The sequence below is a fragment of the Dendrobates tinctorius genome, unplaced genomic scaffold (genome assembly GCF_039654945.1).
Source record: "Dendrobates tinctorius isolate UK_male_01 unplaced genomic scaffold, ASM3965494v1 ptg000065l, whole genome shotgun sequence".
Classification (NCBI taxonomy): Eukaryota; Metazoa; Chordata; class Amphibia; order Anura; family Dendrobatidae; genus Dendrobates; species Dendrobates tinctorius.
In genome coordinates this window covers 30,812,893-30,832,069 of record NW_027361733.1, presented here as the reverse complement: position 1 = coordinate 30,832,069, position 19,177 = coordinate 30,812,893, and the positions used below count along the sequence as shown (strand labels likewise).

Below are 19,177 nucleotides of genomic sequence, written 5' to 3'. Positions count from 1 at the left end.
AAAAGGTTAGCTCCTCCTCCGCAGTATACACCCTCGCCTCGGTTGCAGGCGAAACCAGTTCAGTGCAAAAGCAGTAGGAGATCACAAAAAGACAAAATCAACCTTAATGTAGGTGACATGTTTGGAAAAAAACCCACCTAGTATTATAAATACATATTAATAAACAAAGTAATCAAAGAGCCAAACTGGCTATCAGCGTGGGTGCTGTGTCCCCCAATGAGCGTCTCGGAGAAAAGGATTTTACGGTGAGTTTATCACAAAAATCCATGTTTCTCCTTTGCCACATTGGGGGACACAGGACTGTGGGACGTCCTAAAGCAGTCCCTGAGTGGGGAGGCGACTCACCGATCCAAGCTACATGCACCTCCTGTCTTAGAGGTGCTTCACCGCCGCTTGGAGAATCCTTCTACCCAGACTCGCATCTGCCGAAGCCTGAGTATGGATATTGTAGTGCTTCGCGAATGTGTGCAAGCTGGACCAGGTTGCAGCCTTGCAAACCTGTTCTGCCGATGCCTGGTGCCGAAGAGCCCAAGAGGCACCCATTGCCCGAGTAGAGTGCGCTCTGATCCCTGCTGGAACTGGTGTGCCTCTGATGCGGTAAGACTCCTGAATAGTCAAACAAATCCACCTGGCTATGGTCGATTTTGAGGCAGTGAATCCCTTCGTGCGCCCCTCAGGGAGCACGAACAGTGTCTGCCTGATGGAAGGGTGCCGTCCGTGACACGTACCTCCTGAGAGCTCTCAACAGGTCCAACGTATAAACAGCCTTTTCCACACGGTGTACCGGTGCTGGACAAAAACGAGGAAACGACCTTCGGCAGAAAGGGAGGGGCTGGTCTGAGAACCACCTTGTCCTTGTGGAAGTTGAGAAACGGGGCTCGGCAGGATAGAGCTGCCAGCTCTGAGACCCGCCTGATCTATGTTATCGCCACAAGAAACACTATCTTCCAGGAAAGTTAGGATTAAGAGACCTCCTGTAACGGTTCAAATGGAGCTTGCTCCAGAACACTTAGGACCACGTTAAGGTCCCAGGCATCCAGGGGCGCCCTATAGTGAGGTACCAAGTGGGAGACTCCCTGAATGAAAGTCTTTACCTGCAGATTGGTAGCAATCCTTCGCTGGAACAGGATGGATAAGGCCGATATTTGTCTCCTGAGGGAACTTGGGGCCAAGCCTGAGTCTAGGCCAGACTGGAGAAAAGCCAAGATGTTGGGAATAGAAAATCTCAGTGGAGAACAACCATGGTCCCAACACCATGTGAAGAAAACCTTCCAGGTGTGGTGATAAATACTTGCCGAGGCAGGCTTCCGGGCGCTAACCATTGTAGCCACCACATTGCAGCCAAACCCATCATGGGTTAGAATCCAACAAGATTCAACATTTCCAATGGCACGAGGCAGGGTTGCCCGTTGTCACTTCTATTGTTCGTCCTTGCCATTGAACCCCTTGCTGAAAGAATTAGATCCAATACTGACAACCAAGGTTTTAAAACCTGTCATCGTGAGTATAAAACTGGTCTGTTTGCGGACGACTTGTTTTTGACTCTACTTGACCCTAAAAAATCCATTGCTGCATTGAATCTGGATCTGGAGTTCTTCTCTAAGGCCTCCTTTTTTAAGATCAACAAGAATAAATCTAACTATTTGACCTTCAATATGGATAATCGGGAGATTAAAGAGCTTGGGAAGGAGAAGGAGTTCACATGGGAGGAAGGAGGGATAAAATACTTGAGGATAACTAATAATTTATGAAATATTATTAAAACAAACTTAAATGAGATCCTCAGCACTATTTCTCTTGATACATCTTTTTATTCAGGTCTAGATATTTCTTTATTCGGGAAAATACTGACTACTAAAACTATTATTCTGCCGAAAATTCTCTACCTCTTTAGGGCTTTGTCTTTGACCAGCCCTCATAATTTTATTAACAAGATTCAAAATTTGATTAACTCTTATTTGGGGAGGGAAAAGGGCCAAAATCTCGAGTGATCTACTGTACAAAAGCAAACGTAATGGAGGTTCAGGCTTGCCAAACATAAGTATATGCATACTATCAGGCGCTGTTGATTAAACAAAGTTGGTATTGGTTTTGTGACAAGCCTTGTCCTGCTTGGATTAATTTGGAAAATGATTTGGGTAGTTATGTTTTAGCCAAAGAACATTTCTTCAACTTTATATTTCACCATCCGAGGTTGATTTCATCTCATCCAATTTTTAAGCCCATCATACTGGCCTGGAGATCACTTTTAAAGCTTCCAAAATCACACTCCAATCGGGCTCAGATTGAGAGATTACCTGTACAATTATTGGCCTCTGTTTATAACATCCCTCTGTCGGAACTTTGGCTCAACTCTGACATTAAAACAGTTGGAAGCCTCCACAAGGAAGACAAATTTTTTACCTTTAGCGAGGTTAAGTCTAAATATAATATGCCATCATCCGAGTTGGTGCCATTCTTGATTTTAAAGGAACATATTCAGAAAACGTAAACAAATCAAAAATATGAATTTGGCGATATTTGTATCACTGCTGTGCAATACAACAAAACACCTGGAGTTTAAAAAACATATAATTATTTCAACGGTGATCTGGCTAGCTCAAGTAATGCATGCACATGAGGAGGTGGGAGTCTGATTTAAATTTGGCAATTGGGGTTGAACATTGGGACAGCGCCATTAGATCCACTTACCAGTCTACTATTTCAATGACCCTTCATGAATCATTTTTCAAGATTCTGACTAGGTGGAATTTCACCCCTATTAGACTATCGCACATAAATCAAGAACATTCGCCTCTTTGTTGGAGGAATTGTGGCCAACAAGGAAATCTCTTTCACCTGTTTTGGGGTTGCCCAAAGATTAAAGATCTTTGGAACAGTGTGTCGCTGTATATTACTTCCTTTTACCAAAATTTCACCTCAAAGAGCTCTGTTATCTCTTTATCTGGAGCTAGTTGATCCGTCTGTTAAATTTGTTATCATACATATTTTTCTAGTTATTAAAAACACAATTGCCTGTTGGTGGAAGAAACCCGACCCACCATTATTTTCTGAAATTCTGGATAAGATCCATCAGCACAGCTCCATAGAAAAGAGATTCACAATTGTAAATGGCGGAATAAGCAAATACTCCAACAAATTGAAGGTTTGGAATACTACATTTTGCAACGCTTAATCATATTTGGTCTGGTTTGAATTCGCTAGCTTGACTTCAAATATATACATTGTGTATGCGGTTACGATAATTTAATTTTGTATATTCATGTACTAGTACGGTATGGTCAAATAGACTTGAGTTCTCTATTTTTTTTATCCCATTAACCCTTTTCCCTTTATTATTCCCTTTCCTTCCCTCCCCTTTTCCTATCCCCTGTTATTTTGCTAAAAATCCAATAAAATGTTTGAAAAGACTCCAAGATTCAAGCCGTCAAACACAGGGCCCCCGAGTTTGGGTGATAGATCGGGCCCTGGGAAAGTAGGTCTGGGCGCTCTGGCAGGCGCCAAGGCACATCGGCGAGTAGCTGTACCAGGTATGCATACCATGCTCGACGAGGCCAGTCTGGGACGAGCAGAATCACTGGAACCCCTTCTGCTTTGATCTTCTTGATGACTCTCGGAAGAAGTGGCAGCAGGGGAAATAGGTATGGGAGGCAAAACTGGTTCCATGGCAGAACCAACGCATCCACGGCAATTGCATGTGGGTCCCGGGACTGAATGACAAACTCTGGCACCTTGGCGTCCATCAGGTCCACATCCGGCGTTCTCCATTGCTGGCAAATCTGCCGGAAGACCTCGGAGTGTAGTGACCATTCCCCGGATGCGAGACCCTACCGGCTGAGGAAGTCTGCCGCCCAGTTCTCTTTACCCGGGATGTGGACTGCCAATATCGCCGAGTGGTTTCTCTCGGCCCAATGAAGAGCATGCCATACCTCGCGCATGGCTGCCCTGCTGCGGGTGCCCCCCTGATGATTTATGTAAGCCACAGCTGTGGCGTTGTCTGATTGAATCCGTACGGGCCGGCCTGCTATAAGGTGATGAAACTGCCGCAGAGCTAGCCGGATTGCCCTTATTTCCAACAAGTTGATCTGGAGGTGTGCCTCCTGCGGCGACCAACGTCCCTGGGTCGTGTGAAGGTGAAAAAATGCTCCCCAGCCGAGAAGGCTGGCTTCGGTTGTGACCACCAGCCAATGGTCTCGGGGAAAGGGCTTGCCCTGGAGAAGTGAGGCACTTGCTGTCCACCACCCGAGTGCCTGTCTGACCCGCGCGGACAACTGGCACCGGCGATCGAGGGAGAATGGGTTTTTGTCCCAGGCTGACAAGAGGGCGTGCTGCAGGGGGCGAAGATGGAGCTGGGCAAATGGAATTGCCACCATTGCCGTCACCATTTTTCCTAGGATCCTCATGCAGAAACGGATGGTATGAGGGACTGGTTGACGAAGTTTCCAGACTCCCTGTCGGAGAGCTAGGGCCTTGTCCCGAGGGAGAATTACCAACCCTTGGGAAGTGTCGAAGATCATTCCTAAGAAGGAAATCCTCTGGGCTGGAACAGGGGATGATGTTTTTAGATTGACCAACCATCCTAAGCGGAAAAGAGTATCTAGCGTGATGCTGACACTCTCCTCGCATGCCAGAAATGAAGGGCCCTTGACCAAGAGGTCGTCTAAATAAGGAAATATGACTATGCCCCAGGAGTGCAGGGTGGCCATGACGACCGCCATGACTTTTGTGAATACTCTGGGAGCGGTGGCCAGCCCGAAGGGCAGTGCTGTGAACTGGAAATGCAGGCCGTTGATGGCGAAGCGCAGAAACCTTTGGTGCGGGGGAAAAATGGGGATATGTAAGTAGGCGTCTTGGATGTTGATAGAGGCCAAGTATTCTCCCCGCCCCATGGCAGATATGACTGAACGGAGAGACTCCATCTGGAAATGCCTGATCCTGATAAACTTATTCAGGAGCTTTAGGTCCAGAATGGGCTTGACGGCCCCATCTTTTTTGGGCACCGTGAACAGGTTGGAGTAGAACCCCTGAAATTTTTCGTTCTCCGCTACGGGAACAATGACTCCGTTGTGCTGGAGTAATTTGATGGCCTTGAGTAAAGCCCTTGCCCGGGCAATTACTTTGGGAGGACGGGAAAGAAAAAAACCATCTTGGGGGGGTATTTGATGAATTCTATCTTGTACCCCGAGGCTACCAGTTCTCTTACCCATGTGTCATGTGTGACAGAGAGCCAAGCATAGCAAAACAAAAGCAGGCGGCCACCTACCTTGCCGGTGTCGCCTTGAAATTGCCTCGAGTCATTTGGCTGAAGATCTCTGGGACCTAGGTCCCCCAGATCTGGGCTGGTGGGTACGCATTCTCCCCAAAGGGTTGGTTCTATATGAAACTTGCCGATCCCTGTCCTGGCTGGGACGACCTGAAGCGGCGGGATTGGTCGCTGCAGCCCACCCGGGGTTGCGAAAGGACCGAAACCGTGTCAGAAGTTGGTGACGAAACAGTTGTTTGACCCTTTGCTGAGGGAGAAAACTGCTCTTTCCACCCGTGGAGTCAGAGATGAGCTAGTCTAACTTCTCTCCGAATAGGTGACCACTCTGATAAGGCAAGGAAGTCAGGGATTTCTTGGAGGTTGAGTCTGCCCGCCATGTCCTCAACCATAAAGCCTTCCTAATGGAGATCGCATATGCCGCAGCGAGTGCCGCGCAGTTGGCCGCATCCAAAGATGCATTGATCAAGTAGTCTCCGGCGAAAGTGATTTGATTTGCGATCTCTGATACCTCTGCTGGTAGGTCCGTACCTTGCAAGGCTCTGTTCAATGATTCTGACCAAGCAATCATAGCCTTTGCTACACAAGTTGCCGCAAATGAGGGGGAGAGTGCTGAACCCAATGCCTCAAATACTGAGCGGGCCATGCTCTCTATGAGACGGTCAGTGGGATCCTTGATAGAGGATCCATTAGGTATGGATAACAGGGTTTTAGAGGCCAAGCGTGACATGGGTGGATCTACCGTTGGGGACTCTGCCCATTTCTTACGGAGATCAGGGGCGAACGGGTACCTCGACTCGAGCGCATTTTGGCCTGAGAAACGCTTGTCTGGCCGCTCCCTGTGTTGTTGCACTATGTCCTCAAACTCGGGGTGAGAGCTAAATACTCTATGTGGCCGCTTTACTCGCTTAAATGACACCTTGTCACCTGAGGCCAAGGTGGAATCATCCTCAATCCCAAGAGTCTGGTTGACGGCCTCAGTGAGACTGTCAACTGTTTCCCGGTACTCTGGAATACCTGAATCAAGCGCTTCATCTGAGTCGTAATCTGAGCTTTGCCCGTTAATGACCACTGGTGAAGGTGAGCGAGAGGCAGAGCTTAAGGATGCCGAAGCACCAGAAGGCCCGGGAAACGCTGTATGGGTTCGTTTCCCCCGGGTCTGCCTCGAGTGAGAGCGGCCCTTGCAGGCCGGAGGCTCCTGTGAGGCGGAGGACCCCTCTAAGACAGGCGAGCCGCTATCCCTGCCCCCATCTGGGGCTCGAAGGGACACAATTGCTCTTGTAAGCGATGCCATGGACTGCGACAGATATAGAGCCCATTCCGGGGGACTAGGTACACTGGGCTCAGTCGCAGTGGAGGGCTCCTGGGCACGTTCGGAATCGCAAACTTCACAAAATTGTTTAGTTTGCGCATGTGGGAAGGCGGACTGACAGGAGGTGCATGCAACATACAGGAACGTGTGTGCCTTAGGTTTTCTAGACATGGTGGCCCTGCTAAGTGATATGCTGAGGGCAAAAAAACTGGTTAGCCTCTGGTAAAAAAAACAGAGGGTGGCACTTACCCCAGTCCTGTGTCCCCAGTTCTGGATCCCCTTAGGTGTCCAGCCTGCCGACCAGCTGCTCCTTTTTCAAACAAAGCGCGCCTCGGCGTGTGGGCGGGCCTTCGGAAGAAGAGGCGACCTCCCGGACGTCATGGGGTGGAGCTTCTGTCCGCGGCCTAGCTCTGGCAGAAGCCGGGGACTAAATTTTCGGCATCCGCCCGAGGCCCTGGGGGCGAGTCCCCCGGAAGTGGCCGCGTCACGGGAGGTGGGATTTCCACCCGCAGCCTAGCTGCAGCAGAAGCCGGGGACTAAATTTCCGGCGTGCGCCCGGACCCGGGGCAGGACCGCTGGAAGCAGGGGCCTGGGCAGGAAAGAAATGCACCGCCGCCTGCCACGCTATGTGGCGCACCCCGCGGAAGCCCGAGATGTGGGCCGAGAACGAAGTGCCGACCCTTGGGGTCTACAGGAGCCCTCCCAGCCCACCTCCTTCCACGCCTCACCCCCAGATGTCCAGTTGATCCTCAGGTTAGGGGGGAGGGGGGTTGCAAAACAACCTTAGGACAGTGATGGTACCCTAACTCCATCTTCCCTATAGGGGAAGAGGAGAGACCGTCCGCCACCTTCCATCACCACTGTCTGGCATTGGTGATGCAGTGGGGGCCACATGGACTATTCGTAGGCCTCTGTACAGCCTAGGGTTTCACTACCTTAGGGTGGTCAGGGCTCAGTCTGGCATCATGTCCCACGTTGCGGGAGAGGATACGTGGAGGAGACACTCGCACGTGCTCGCCCGTTGTTGGTTTGGGGAGATCGGACCCTTTCAATAGGGTCGTCGCCCCTGTCTCATCTTCATAGAAAAAAGGAAAAAATAGACCAGACGTGTGCCTCCAACGGACACTAAGCAAGAACTGGTTTCGTCTGTAACCGAGGCGAGAGTGTATATTTCGGAGGAGGAGCTAACCTTTTTTTCATTCACTTAGTGTTAGCCTCCAGGCGGCAGTAGCATACACCCACAAAGAGTCCTGTGCCCCCCACAGTCCTGTATCCCCCCAATGAGGCAAAGGAGAAATACCTCTTTCTCCACCTATCATACTCCTCTCTTCTGCACTGAACATTCATTTTAAATTTACTAGTAAAATCCACCTTGAGAGAAACAAGCATAGGATAGATTTCAGCTTCACTGAGGGTTCAGGTTACAGCTGCTGCTGATTGAAGTCTATGAAGAAGGGAAGTGATGGACAGACAGGAGAAGGGAACAGATGCAGAAAGACGAAGAGCTCATTCACATGCCCGATTTTTCCATGTGTGATAAGAACAGACTGATTATTCTGATCAGAGTGTGGTCCGAATGTCATACGTTTGTCATGTATTATACATGGATAAAAAAAAGGTAATCCACCTTCTCCTTTCTGACGGGCTGTGAAAATTGGACCGCAGTCAGATGTAGTCTGATGGCGGTCCGATTTTTTTAATGAGTAAAGCAGGATACCTTACCTTATCTTATTACTCAGTATAGCAGTAATACTTTTTTATTAAATAACTCCTATTGATGGTTTCCAAATCTGCTGAGGGTTTCTGTTTTGAGGCCAGTAGAAATTATAAACATCCTAGATTATTGGGAGTTTATTTCATCAATTATTTCCTGTGTTAAAACTTTACAAAGTCACCACTTACTTGTGGTGTTAAGATCTTCAAGGAGTCCTTGCTGGACATGTTCCTCTACGAGCTGCAGAGTCATTTCTAGGATTTCCGCTGCCCTTACCGTTTCGATAGCTTCAGGATCTCTGGGATAGCGAGAAAGTGCCACCAAGTCACTGGGAGATTTAGGGAGGCTGTGTAAAGAGATGAAAGTCAGCGTTTATATGAAGACTGTGAAGGATAGTACCGTCATTTAACCCTTTTCTGTAGTTAATCTAGATAAAAATCCCTCACCTACCAATTAAAAGTCTACAAAGCAAATCCCCTACCTGCTGAACAGATGTCTATGGGTAGAGTTGAAGCTGGTATTAACGCCATGCATAGCCTCCCGCAAGGACATCTCTACGTAAGCATCTCCAATGCGCACCATATCTGTCAGGAAACAGATTTGACCATAACATGAAAGGTCTTTGATATTGAAGAGACAAAAAAATTATACACTCATTAGTACAGGCCAACCTTACCATGCGACTGTACGTAGAGTTGTACTGACACTGAGCTCACCCCTATTGAGCTTGTAGCATGACACTCATATTGGCCTCTATCCTGATGCTTGACCCTTAAGATCTGGAGAGTCCCCGACTCGTGGATTATGTGCCTTCCATCATTTGGTAATTCATCTCCTGATGAGAAATAAACTGAAGTTCAAACAATAACTCATTATAAAATATTATGTCATCCCCAAATACAATAGAGGTCGAGATCTGTAGGTCCAACCATGGCCATGTGCTCCAGAATGTTTTGAGTAGATATAGTTTTTAGGACTTTATAATGGTCAAACCACTGGGCTAGCCTGTTATTAGGCAAGTAGAAAATTGGAATTAGCTTTCTTGCGGCTCATATTTGACTGATATCTGTAGACAAACTGGTTGGATTTCTTTTCAACCATTCATAGATGTTCTTGCTATGTCCTCCTGAAGATGACCAGCAACTTCAGGGATGTTTGTTTTAGGGTTATGTGCACATGGAGTCTTTTTGAAGATTTTTATAAAGCAGAAACTGAGTAGAACCTCCAGGTTTTTGAGGATGATTTGGAGAACTTCCTGTCAATGGCTATGTGCCCATGACGACTTTTCCAGGAGGTTTCCGTTGCAGAAAAAAAAAAAAAGACCTTACGGGTTACCGCTCAAGAACAATTGAAAACCAGATTGCAAGAGCCACCAGAATATCAAGGAATCAATCATCTCTTACATTACAAAACTCAAGAAGGAAGCAACCGGCACCTCTAGTAGTCACCTACAACCAAAATGTGGAGATGTTAAGGAGAGCGGCATGGAAACTACAATCTTTATTACAAATACTGTAGATGCCAGATTAATATCTATATTTTCAGACCCCCCCCCTTCCCCCACACACATACACACACTACTTCCAGGCAGGTCTCCAACCTAAGAAACATTGTCAGAAGCTCCTTGTCCTCTCCAACAACAACAGAAACTTTCCTTCAGCCAGAAAAAATGTAAACCTGTCCATTTACAATGAACATGGCTAAGATAAAGATCCCGAGCTCACATCAGGACTACAAGATTCCAGGTACTTTCAGCTGCAGCACAACTAATCTAGTGTACTTAATTCTATGTACCAAATGTCCAACTAGGGGTCTGTATGTAGGGGAGACAGGACAAAAGCTTAGAACAAAGATGAATTTTCATCTCCACATAGCACAAGAAAAAATATTAGATCTACCTGTGGCCAAACACATTTGTAACCCTGATCACAGAATAATGGACATGAAATGGCTTGTGCAGAAAGGTAACTTCACATCCCAGAGAGACAACAGAATGTGGGTATCCAAACTTATGATGACTGACACATTCAGAGCAGGAATTAATGTGTTGCATGGATTTATGTCTTTCTACCTCAATTAAAGTATGTGCTCTTTAGACCATTTGAGGGCCTCAGGACCCTGGATCAGACCTCAATCAGGGGACAATAAAACTTTCCAAACTCCTTATCTATGAACTGACCAATATTTACTGTCACAACTGTTTCTCCCCTTCCCATACTGATAGTTCTGCTTCACATCACTTCTCTTATTTACTGCACTATTCTGTGTCCTATTTGTCACACTGAGTCACTACTCACGGGCAAGCCATGAGACAGGGTAGTCAGGAGGTCCGAGGTCAGATACCAGGAGGGCTCATAGTACAGAGGGGTAAGACAATGGTGTGGTCAGGTAACAGTCGGGGGTCAAATGCCAGAAGGGTACATAAAGACTAGGGAGTACAACAAACAGATAATCAGAGGCAAAGTCTGGGTTCAAATACCTGAAGTCAGAGAGAGCCAAAAGCAGAAGGGATAATTCACATGAATAGTCACAACAAGTCCAAGGTCAGCAAAAAGATCAAAAAGTCAGACACAGAGCAAGCACACAAACCTAATGAAGCAAAGCTACAACTGATACTGGACTGCAGACAGCAACCCAGTTAAATAGCTTGTGTCAGGACTCGGTTATCGGGTGTCATGGGACCAGGGGCTCCTTCCCTGTCCCTAACGCTAGGGGCACCCTAGCTCTCCTTTTCCCTGGATTACTTCTGATGCTGAAGACCCCGGGGCCACTTACCTTGCTAAGCTTCTGAATCCACCCTCTGTCTGTACCCTTTCCCCAGCTAGGGAAGAGTGGAATAGAAGTGTACCATAATACACCAACCAGACTAACTGTTATGAATGAGTCACCGAGGAGGAAAAACAAAAACAAGCTAAGCCACAGAAAACCAGAGGGGTTGGTAACTAAGCGGATTGCAGACCCCTGATCCTATCCACACAACTAGCAGTAGCCGTGGAGCGTACCTACGATGATCCTAGACGCCTCGTCACAGCCGGAGAACTAAATAAACCTAAAGCAAGAAAAGGGGAAATCTAAACTGCCCAAGAGCAGACCCCAAAGCAATAGACAGCCCCCAAACATGTATTGTCGGTGAGGCAAGATGAAAACACAAACACAGATAGAAAAAAAGGCTGAGCAAACGATAGGGCCCACACTAACTAGAAAGGACAGGAAAGGAAAGATGCTGTCTGCAATCATGCACAAAACCCTGCCAAAAAATGTCCAACACTTTCTGATAACAAAAACCCTGAAGTCACTAGACTTCAATTCCCTATATCAGCACTCTGGTATATTCTGAAGACAGAGCAAAAAGAGACCAATCTGATCAGGGACAAAAAGCAAACTGGCATAAACAGAGACATAAGAAAGGAAATTCAGCACAGCCCTAGCATGGGCTGGCTGACAACAAAAACTGAGAAAACCAGACCAAATCTCATGTGAAAAAATTGCAGAGCACACTTAGCTTGAGAAGGCAGGAACAGAACTGGAAACCAGAACCTCAGGGCAGGAAAATCACCAGCACAGAATTAGGGAGTCGGCTGTCTTAAATCCAGTCAGAGACTCCTGATGTCCACTCACAGTCCTCCTCCTCAGGTGGCAGGTCTCTGCCATTTAGATCAGCTTCATTACCTACTATTACCACTAGAGGGAGCCCGGATGGAGAACTCACGACTCCTCTGTCAACACATCCAGCTCCACCACCCTCACCAGAAGCCAGAGGTAAACCAGAAAATGAGTTCACAACAGTACCCCCCCCCTTGAGGAGGGGTCACCGAACCCTCATTCACGCCACCGGGCCGATCAGGATGGACCCGGTGAAAAACACGAACCAATCTGTCGGCATGAATGTCAGAGGCAGGGACCCAAAAATTGTCCTCCTGGCCATAACCCTTCCACCAAATACTGGAGTCTCCGTCTAGCCAGACGATAATCCAGTATTTTTTCCACCTCATATTCCACATTACCCTCAACCAACACAGGGTCAGGAGGTGCCGCCATAGGAACCACTGGCTCAACAAACCTCTTCAACAGAGACTTATGAAACATGTTATGGAACTTAAATGTAACTGGAAGAGCCAATCGAAAAGAAACCGGGTTAAGAATCTCCAAAATCCTATAAGGTCCAATAAATCTTGGCTTGAACTTTGGAGACGCAACCTTCATAGAGATATTTTTTGATGACAACCAAACCATATTACCCACTTTAAACCGGGGACCAATGGTCCTATGCCGGTTGGAAAACCGCTGGGCCTTTTCTTGAGAGAGGGACAACTTATCCACCCCACTTGGTCCCAAATCTACTGCATTCTCTCTACCACAGTGTCAACACCTGGGCAGGCTGAAGATTCCACTTGCCCTGAAGAAAATCGAGGATGAAACCCAAAGTTACAGCAAAAGGGCGACATCAATGTGGCAGAACTAGCTCTATTATTTAGGGCGAATTCGGCCAAGGGCAAAAATGAGACCCAATCATCCTGATCAGCAGATATAAAACATCTCAAATAAGACTCCAACGTCTGGTTTGTTCTCTCAGTCTGCCCATTGGTCTGTGGGTGAAACGCAGAGGAGAAGGATAACTGAATTCCCAGCTTGGAACAAAAAGCTTTCCAAAATCTGGAGACAAACTGGACTCCTCTGTCCGACACAATGTTCTCAGGAATCCCATGGAACAGAACCACCTGTTAAAACAAGGGCACCAACTCTGAGGAAGATGGCAGCTTTGGGAGTGGTACAAGATGGACCATCTTAGAAAATCTCTCTCAAATCACCCAGATAACAGTAATTCTCTGAGAGACAGGAAGATCAGAAATAAAATCCATTGAGATATGGGTCTATGGCCTCTTGGGCACCGGCAAGGGCATCAACAACCCACTAGAAAGCGAACAGGGTTTAGACCGGGAACAAGTCCCACAAGACTGCACAAAATTCCTGACATCACGAGATAAGGCGGGCCACCAAAAAGACCGACTCACCAAATCTCTGGTACCAAAAATACCTGGATGACCAGTTAACGCGGAGCAATGAACTTCAGACATAACTCACTTCCTCCACTGGTCAGGAACATACAATTTTCCCATAGGACAACGCTCAGGTTTGTCGTCCTGAAATTCTTCCAGGGCACGTCTCAAATCGGGCGAGATGGCAGAAAGAACTACCCCCTCACCTAGGATGGCAGTAGGTTTGGTCACAATAGGAGAATCAGCAAAGAAACTCCTAGAAAGGGCGTCTGCCTTAACATTCTTGGTGCTCAGAAGGAGACCACAAAATCAAAACGCGTGAAAAACAAGGCCCACCTAGCCTGTCTAGGATTCAAGCGTTTGGCCGACTCCAGGTAAATCAAATTCTTGTGGTCAGTAAGGACCACAACTTGATGTCTAGCTCCCTCCAACCAATGTCTCCACTCCTCGAATGCCCACTTCATGGCCAACAATTCCCGATTCCCCACATCATAGTTGCGTTCAGATGGGGAGAACTTTCGGGAAAAGAAGGCACTGGGATTCATCTTAGAAGTCACCGGATCTTTTTGGGACAAAACAGCTCCTGCACCAATCTCCGAAGCATCTACCTCTACCTGAAATGGAAGTGAGACATCAGGTTGCCGTAAAACCGGAGCAGAAGTGAACCTCCGCTTGAGCTCCTGAAATGCCAAAACAGCCTCTTGAGACCAATTCAGCATATCAGCGCTCTTCTTGTTCAGATCAGTCAGAGGTTTGGCAATACCAGAAAAATTAGCTATAAATTTACGATAAAAATTAGCAAAACCCAAAAACTTTTGGAGAGCCTTCAAAGAAGTGGGCTGAACCCAATCATAAATGGCCTGTACCTTAGCCGGGTCCATTTCAATAGTTGATGGAGACAAAATAAATCCCAAAAACGAAATCCTCTGTACACCAAAAAGGCATTTCGATCCCTTAACATACAGGGAGTTCTCCCTCAAAATCCGGAACACAGTCCGAACATGTTCCACATGAGAATCCCTATCACTGGAAAAGATCAGAATATCATCCAAATAGATGATCAAAAACTTATCCACAAAGTCCCGGAAAATATCATTCATGAAGGATTGGAAGACAGAAGGGGCATTAGTGAGCCCAAAAGGCATCACCAGGTACTCAAAATGTCCCTCCGGAGTATTAAACGCAGTCTCGCATTCATCCCCATGCTTGCTGCGAATAAGATTATACGCCCCCCTGAGGTCAAGCTTAGTAAACCAGCAGGCACCTTTAACTCTGGAGAATAAATCAGAAATCAGGGGTAACGGATACTGATATTTAACAGTAATCTTAAGGGAACGATAGTCAATACAAGGCCTTAATGAACCATCTTCGCCACGAAAAAAAACCCAGCACCTAAGGGTGAAGAGGATGGTCTAATAAGACCCTTCTCCAACGACTCCTTAATATAAGATCGCATAGCCTCGTGTTGAGGTACAGATAAGTTGAAAAGCCGACCCTTGGGAAATTTACACCCAGGCCTCAACTCAATTGCACAGTCATAACTCCTATGAGGAGGCAGGGACGCAGACTTAGGCTAGTTTCACACTAGCGTTTTTGAGCGCAGCGACGGCCTGCGCACGGCCGCCGCTAAGCCCCGCCCCCTGCCGTGCCTCCGCCGGTAGCTCCGCCTACCGGCGCATGACGCTGCATGCGCCCTGCGTCCCCTATCTTTATCACTGGGGGCGCAGGCCGTGCGCAGTATGCATTTGGCGGCGCATGCGCCTTTTTGACGGTGCGCCGGCGCAACCAAACTGCAGCAGGTTGCGTTTGGCGCAGGTCAGCGCACCGTCAAAAGGACGCATGTGCCGCCAAACACATACTGCGCATGGCCTGCGCCCCCCAGTGATAAAGATAGGGGACGCAGGGCGCATGCAGCGTCATGCGCAGGTAGGCGGAGCTACCGGCGGAGGCGCGGCAGGGGGCGGGGCTTAGCGGCGGCCGTGCGCAGGCCGTCGCTGCGCTCAAAAACGCTAGTGTGAAACTAGCCTTACTCTCACTAAGTACATCATAAAAATCAGCCAAATAGTAAGGAACATCATGAGACTGGGGAGAAGTGGAGAAAACAGGAGTGTCACCAAGAGCACATCGACAGCCCCAACTCACCACAGACACAGATTTCCAATCCAAAACTGGATTATGGATTTGCAACCAGGGAAAACCCAGAACAATAGTATCTTGCAAATTATGCAGTACCAAAAATTTACAATTTTCTTGGTGGTCTGGGGCGGCCCGCATTATCATCTTGGTCCAAAACTGAGGTTTATTCTCCGCCAAAGGAGTAGCATCAATACCCCTCAAAGGAATAGGCGTCTGCAGAGGTATCATGGGAAAACCACAACGTTTAGCAAAATCCAAATCCATCAGATTCAAAGCCACTCCTGAATCCACAAAAGCCTTGGCAGAAAATGTGGATAAGGAGCAGATCAGAGTAATTGCCAAAAGAAACTTAGGTTGTACGCCACCCACAGCAAACGTGTGTGCAAAACGTTTCTCTCGTTTAGGGCAGACAGAAATAATATGAGGGGCATCTCCACAGAGAAAACACAGCTTACTACGCCTTCTCTACTCCTGACGTTGCGACAAAACTCTATCACATTGCATAGGTTCAGACATTTGTTCAAACGGTGGCAACACCTCTCGTGTAGTTTTACGTTCACGTAAACGCTGATCAACTTGAATGGCTAATGACATAGAATCGTCAAGACCAGAGGGAACAGGAAATCCCATCATAATAACTTTTACGGTTTCTGATAAACCCTTGCTAAAGAGAGCTGCCAAGGCACCATCATTCCATGTAGTAAGAACCGCCCACTTTCGGAATTTTTGACAGTATAACTCTGCAGAATCCTGACCCTGGTTCAATGCCAATAGGGTTTTCTCAGCTTGATCAATAGCATTAGGTTCATCATACAACAACCCCAAGGCCTGAAAAAATGCATCCACATTAGTCAGAATAGGATCTTCAGGTGTCAAAGAAAACGCCCAATCCTGGGGATCGCCGTGCAGCAAGGAGATGACAATTTTAACCTGCTGCGCAGAGCTCCCCAATGAGTTAGGCTTCAAGGCAAGAAATAATTTACAATCATTCTTAAAACTAAAAAATTTAGACCGATCCCCAGAAAACACATCAGGAGTAGGGATTTTGGGTTCAACCGCATGTGATTGAGCGAGATAGGCAGAAATTCCCCGCACTTCAGCAGTAAGCTGCTCCACACAATCAGACAATTGCTTAATCTCCATTAAGGAAAAAATCCTCCTACGGCCCCAGAGAAAGAGGAAAAAATGCATAAAAAAAAAAAATTCTGACACTTTTTTTTCCCCTGCTTTTGAGTACCCTAGAATCTGCGGTATGGCTGGTGATTCTGTTATGAATGAGTCACCGAGGAGGAAAAACAAAAACAAGCTAAGCCACAGAAAACCAGAGGGGTTGGTAACTAAGCGGAATGCAGACCCCTGATCCTATCCACACAACTAGCAGTAGCCGTGGAGCGTACCTACGATGATCCTAGACGCCTCGTCACAGCCGGAGAACTAAATAAACCTAAAGCAAGAAAAGGGGAAATCTAAACTGCCCCAGAGCAGACCCCAAAGCAATAGACAGCACCCAAACATGTATTGTCGGTGAGACAAGATGAAAACACAAACACAGATAGAAAAATAGGCTGAGCAAACGATGGGGCCCACACTAACTAGAAAGGACAGGAAAGGAAAGATGCTGTCTGCAATCACGCACAAAACCCTGCCAAAAAATGTCCAACTCTTTCTGATAACAAAAACCCTGAAGTCACTAGACTTCAATTCCCTATATCAGCACTCTGGTATATTCTGAAGACAGAGCAAAAAGAGACCAATCTGATCAGGGCCAAAAAGTAAACTGGCATAAACAGACATAAGAATGGAGATTCAGCACAGCCCTAGCATGGGCTGGCTGACAACAAAAACTGAGAAAACCAGACCAAATCTCATGTGAAAAAATAGCAGAGCACACTTAGCTTGAGAAGGCAGGAACAGAACTGGAAACCAGAACCTCAGGGCAGGAAAATCACCAGCACAGAATTAGGGAGTCGACTGTCTTAAATCCAGTCAGAGACTCCTGATGTCCACTCACAGTCCTCCTCCTCAGGTGGCAGGTCTCTGCCATTTAGATCAGCTTCATTACCTACTGTTACCACTAGAGGGAGCCCGGATGGAGAACTCATGACTCCTCTGTCAAGACATCCAGCTCCACCACCCTCACCAGAAGCCAGAGGTAAACCAGAAAATGAGTTCACAACACTAACAAGGTAATACAAACAGGGGTAAAGGAAAATACCAATCATACAAATATACTCACACAAACAACAAAGATATACACAGGGGAGTGGAGGATGGGGTAAAATCAGAGTAGGAGAAGGAAGGGAATTAGCACACAACCAAAACCTAGCAACAGTCTCAGGTAAATCCACAAAATACCTTATCAAACAACAACAACAAACCACCATCTCCTAACCATGCAGCATGAAGCTATCTCTGGCAATGAGAGCTAGCCAGGGCACAGAATATACAGGAGAGGGGTGTGGCCAACAGTGAACAGCTGAGAACCTTAATGCAGGAAAGATTCCAAGAGCTCTCAACTGAGCTTATTAATCCCTGCACTGCTAAAAGAAACCTACACCATTTAATATGAAGGTGAAGTGCTTCTAAAAAGTTCAGGAGTAGGACAAATCAGACGTGATTTTCTTGTCCCTCTGTGTCGCAGTAAAGACGGAAGGCATCTGGGGAAACGCCTGCAGGCTAGACCAAATTGAGCAGCAGGACTGTCAATCAAATTGCAGCTAGCCCAGCACGCCCCAGGATCTGATTTGGATAACTAGACTGTCTCTCACAAAACAAACAGTCCAGCACACTTCAGATCCCATAGGGCGGCTGAGCTGTCACTCAATGTGTCCCTAGGCCACAGTCAGATATGAAACCGTGACACTGCTGTGTATAAATATTTGTCTCTTCAGATTTTGTGTTATGATGAAAAGACCTGAGTAGTCTTGAAAACAGCTATTTACTCTTTTCAGTTGGCCATTAAAAGGCATCAATCACTGAGGACTCTCAAATTTTAATATCTTTCTATGCACTGTCTAAGACGGTACAAAGATACATTTTAGCTGCATTAAGAAGTATCATGATCATTCTCCGCTCTCTTTATAGAAGATATATTAGGAAGCTAGCAGTACAGGCCACCCCCAAAATGACAGTACAATCACCAGTGGGCTACTTCAGGAAAAATCTGACTGCTTTTTCATGAAGCGGCTTTGTGTGTAAAAACTCTAGTGGTTGCACCTGTATTTAGGAGATGCCTTATGCACATACCCAGTTTTTACTACAAAGACCTAAAAAACTCTGTGCACATATTCAAAGGCTCCTTGAGAATCCTTTGAGTTTATTATGTCCTTGGATGTGTTGCCTACCAAATCGCGGATGAGTGGGATTACTTTTATTCGATTTCTATGGCAGGTGTTAATATTATTGATCCCTGGACACTAGTTCTCTGCCATGGCTCGAGTTCACTTTAAGTGCAGTCTTTCCTGGACACGGTACTGAAGCATGTGCTTTACACCCTGCAGAGGGCTGGCAGTCCTAAAATTTGTGGCACAAAGCCCAAATCATGATCAGCTGAGACGGGCTCCATGCCAGGACAGCAGTGTTATACTGTAATTAGAAGAAGTCTAATATGAAGACTTTATTAAAGGGATATTTTAAGCTTCACAAGATAAAAGATCTTTTTGGCATGCTGAAAAGTTATATGATTTTGCTTTATACTTTCTCTATTAATTCTTCACTTATTTCAATATCTCTGCTTGCTGTGAAGGAAAAGTAACCCT

The 19,177-nt window shown here is 46.7% G+C and overlaps 1 protein-coding gene across 1 annotated transcript in view; it reads right to left on the bottom strand.

Moving 5' to 3' along the window:
* Window positions 1-19,177, bottom strand: part of LOC141094869 (peroxidasin homolog) — a 65,424-nt gene that overhangs the window by 25,080 nt on the left and 21,167 nt on the right. Inside the window, exons 12-14 of the mRNA XM_073580873.1 lie at window positions 8,963-9,121; window positions 8,768-8,870; window positions 8,475-8,632 (exon numbers count right to left, since the gene is read on the bottom strand). Of these exons, the coding sequence (XP_073436974.1) occupies window positions 8,475-8,632; window positions 8,768-8,870; window positions 8,963-9,121 (420 nt within the window). The remainder of the gene's footprint in view (window positions 1-8,474; window positions 8,633-8,767; window positions 8,871-8,962; window positions 9,122-19,177) is intronic.